Genomic DNA, 3,719 nt, shown 5'->3' with positions numbered 1-3,719 from the left:
TCTTTAAGGCCAAAGACCAACATCTGATTTGCACCAATTGTCACTGTTTCACAAATGAAAGGAACTATAAAAGGCTATTGTGAGCCCATAACAAAGTGCATGGAGCAATACATAAAACTAAGAACTAAAATTCAGAAACCACGGTTATCATATCCACAACCATATACTGTTAACTAGATTCAAGTAAGAGTTAATATGCTGTACTTGTATAATTAAACATAGAAGAATCTAAACAAAGCACTGAACCTGATCAATTGCACATGGAATCAGACAACGTAGATCATCCTTGCCAGAGAATAGATGTGGGAATGAAGAGGGAAATGATGGGACAGCCTGCACCAATAGAATATAAGCATAATCATCAACACAGGCAAATATTTGACAGAAATAGGTTAAAAAAGACCGAAACAGCAGCTAGAGTTCCTTATAAGTGGCCAGTAGCCAAATTTTAAAGAATATATAATGACGAACAGCATCTGAAGCTCGCACTAAAGCAAAAGCAGCAGTAAAAAAGCTTAAAAATTAAAGATTTCATCACTGCAGCGCAGTCATCACAAACTGGTGAATGCTGGAACAAAGAAATATACCTGCACAGGTGGAAAGCTAACTTTTCCAATATGATCCTCTCCCGTGAATCCAAATATGCCAACAACCTAAATATAACCAGAAAGGAATATAGTTAAACAATGAGGTCAATGGCTCTTCCAGTCACAAAGAAAAGAATACAAATAACACCTTGTTGTATGTGACACACTTGGCAACCTTGACCATATTTTTATAGAAGGCACTGCCAAATCAAAAGAAAGAGAAACCTATAATTATAATTAGCCTCCAAACGCTACTCCAAGAAAAGGTTGGAAAGAAATGCTTAACAAATACTCTGGTGTTTTTCATACCCCCCGACATAATCAAAGTCTGAGAATATGAATGTCTTTGATATGTCAAAACCACAAGCAATGATGTCTTTAGCATTCTCACGGGCGAGTCGTTGGCTCTCCTCCACAGAAAGATTTTTCCACATGCACTTCTCGTCATCAGTCAGTTGTATAACAAGAGGGACCTTGAAAGCATCTTGCAGGTATCTGCAAGAAACATCAAGCATTGACCAAAATTAACAAAATTATGCATATGACCAATCTCAGAAACATAAAACAAAATTTATTTTCCTTCTAATTCTCTGTAAGACCACAAAAGCAATTAAACCCCAATCATTTAGGAGCAATTACTAGAACCTGTGAGTAAGCTTCCCACTGATTTATCTCCTTTTAAGATAAATTCAGAAAAATAACTACTTACTAATAATGAAATACTTCTACGTACATATTCAAATGAATCATAGTTCGATTGAGCCTTCAGTTAATAAAAATTACACCTAATTGCACAATTTCAGTTCCTTTTTCGTTTATAGGAAATGAGCAATTAAGAAGATGGAAAAAGAAGTTACTTGGTAAACATGAAAGGAATCAAATGGCCCAAATGCAAAGCTTCAGAAGAAGGTCCTCGACCAGTATACAAATAAAACTTCTGCCCTCGCTCGTAGGCATCCAAAATATCATTGAAATCGCGATGGGCAAAGAAAACGCCACGGCGGAGGAAGACGTGAGGGGGACGAGAAGTGAGGCGTTGGACGCGGTCAACAAAGGATTGATCCAGCCTTTGGCAGCCGAATTTGTCAATGAGCTTATCGTAATCAATCTTACCGCCGTCTTTGGCCGATACTTCCCATGGATTCACAACTTGGTCTTCTTCTTGCTGGGGATTCTGGTCCTCTACCTTCTCCATTGTGGCTTCGCAATCGTCACTTAGAAATAAAAGGAACTGATTGGATGTATTTTGCTATATACTAGGTTACGGCGACGGCTATATGAAACTGTCCACTGTCCTATCGCACCCGACACCAAATTTTTAGAATTGGGGTTTCATCCGATCCGCTCTGCTCCGGTTTTTTACTTTTTAAAATTTTAAAGAAAGATCAAAGATAAATTATATTCAAAGCTTATCTATTCGTCACATTTTTTTTTTCAATTTAATCATTTTAATTAATATAATTGTTGAAATCAGTCGGTAATTTACCAATAAAAGTTTTTTTTTCAAAATTTACCGAAATGGGCCCATTTTTGATTATTTATCGGATTGGTCCATTTTTCCCGAAATCGTGTCCACGTCAGCGCGATGTCAGGGTACGCGTCAGGATATCGCGGCCACATCAGCGCGACTTGCTGACGTGGAAGGAAATCGCACCCTCAAGGACGCGATTTCCTTCCACGTCAGCAAGTCGCGCTGACGTGGCAGCGATGTCTTGACGCCACGTAGCGTGTTCTAAGGTACGCGATTTTGACGTTTTTTTTCACGTTTGGTTTTTTTGGCTTTTAGGGTTTAGGGTTCAGGCTTTTTAGGGTTTTTAGGTCCCGGCCCAAATTATTTCGAGTTGACGTTTCTGGTCAAGTAATATAAAATCGCTTCTACCAGGAAGCTATTTGAGAAGAAATTGTGAAATCGCGCCCTCGTGGACGCGATTTTGCTACAGTAGGTCATGTAAGAAAATAAATTTTTTGACATTTCTGAGCAAATAGTATAAAATCACTTCTACCAGATGCTGTTTGAGAAGAAATTGTGAAATCGCGCCCTCGTGGACGCTATTTTGCTACAGTAGGTCATTTAAGAAATATTTTTTTTGACGTTTCTGAGCAAAAAGTATAAAATCGCTTCTACCAGGATGCTATTTGAGAAGAAATTGTGAAATCGCACCTTCGTGGACCCGATTTTGCTACAGTAGCAAGTTTGGGCTGAGGCTATAAATTAGGCAGAAAATGTTCTTAGAATGCATAAGTCATAGCAGAAACAATTTAGAGAGGCTAAGAAAGTTAGAGTTTCAAAATGAGTGAACGTATTAGTGCTGTTATTTACTACGATGGTGAGGTTTGCCACACCGAGAATGGTGTTGTTTTTTGTCGGAGAATACGGTGCGACTGTCATTTAACCAGAACATAGATTTGACAGAACTTCGTAAAAGAATTAGGCGTAAAATCTTCGGAACGACGCCAATGAAAGTTCTGTCAATCACGTATCGATTTTGTTCTTGTGTTGATCTGGTGACATATGACTCGTTCGACATAAAAGGTGCTCGTTGCTTGGAGGCAATGGTGCAGACTCATCTTGCTAGTGGAGCAACTTATACATTCGGTTAGCGGGTTATAAAATACGGAACAGCCCATGTTCGGTAGCGGTGTCGAATGCACATCCCCGTAAGACACTCTGTCGGTGGATGAGACATGTACGTCGGTGGCTCGACGTTTGATGCTGGAAATACGTACTGGGGAACGACATCAAGTTCTAGTGGATGGCAATCTACATCCAATTGGGGACGTTATCAAATGCCCAGAAGAAGGGATGACGTACTACCTACGACGTCAACCGGTGAGGGGACGTCGTACGCTGCAGATGATTGTGGGTTAGAAGATGACTCCAATGTGGATCCACCTCGAGAGCCCGGGCCGGATGGTGCAGAAGTTGGCTTATTTTTTGAACCGGAGCCTATTCCAACAGAAGGTGAAGATGCTGAAAGGAGTTCAGATGATGAAGAAAATCCACGATTCAGAGCATAATCACTTCCAGCCCACATGCATAATGTCGATCTGTCTGCAGATGATGCGTTAGAGTTTCTAGATCTACCACACCTGTTACGCGATCGTACAAGTTCGGGGGTAGATTTCAGTGAA

General features: G+C 40.1%; 1 protein-coding gene across 1 annotated transcript; it reads right to left on the bottom strand.

The window, feature by feature from the left end:
- Positions 1–45: 45 nt before the first annotated feature.
- LOC121220881 (tryptophan--tRNA ligase, cytoplasmic-like) lies at positions 46–1,944 on the bottom strand. Its single transcript, XM_041100579.1, has 5 exons — positions 1,445–1,944; positions 897–1,082; positions 736–787; positions 588–653; positions 46–333 (listed from the first exon to the last, which is right to left on the bottom strand). The coding sequence occupies exons 1-5, from the start codon at positions 1,780–1,782 to the stop codon at positions 229–231; spliced, it is 747 nt and encodes a 248-aa protein (XP_040956513.1). The 5' UTR covers positions 1,783–1,944; the 3' UTR covers positions 46–228.
- Between the last annotated feature and the right edge of the window lie 1,775 nt (positions 1,945–3,719).

This window comes from Gossypium hirsutum, chromosome D09 (assembly GCF_007990345.1).
Source record: "Gossypium hirsutum isolate 1008001.06 chromosome D09, Gossypium_hirsutum_v2.1, whole genome shotgun sequence".
Classification (NCBI taxonomy): domain Eukaryota; kingdom Viridiplantae; phylum Streptophyta; class Magnoliopsida; order Malvales; family Malvaceae; genus Gossypium; species Gossypium hirsutum.
Note: the sequence above shows the minus strand (reverse complement) of the source record. Positions and strands in the feature narration are given on the sequence as shown.

Bases quoted from the DNA above. Each gene is read 5' to 3' on its own strand.
- LOC121220881 (XM_041100579.1), bottom strand. From the start codon at position 1,782: ATGGAGAAGGTAGAGGACCAGAATCCCCAGCAAGAAGAAGACCAAGTT. The intron at 788-896 runs GTATGAAAAACA...TTGATTTGGCAG, and splicing joins GACTTTGATTATGTCGGGGG to TGCCTTCTATAAAAATATGG. The intron at 654-735 runs GTGTTATTTGTA...GGTTATATTTAG, and splicing joins AGTGTGTCACATACAACAAG to GTTGTTGGCATATTTGGATT.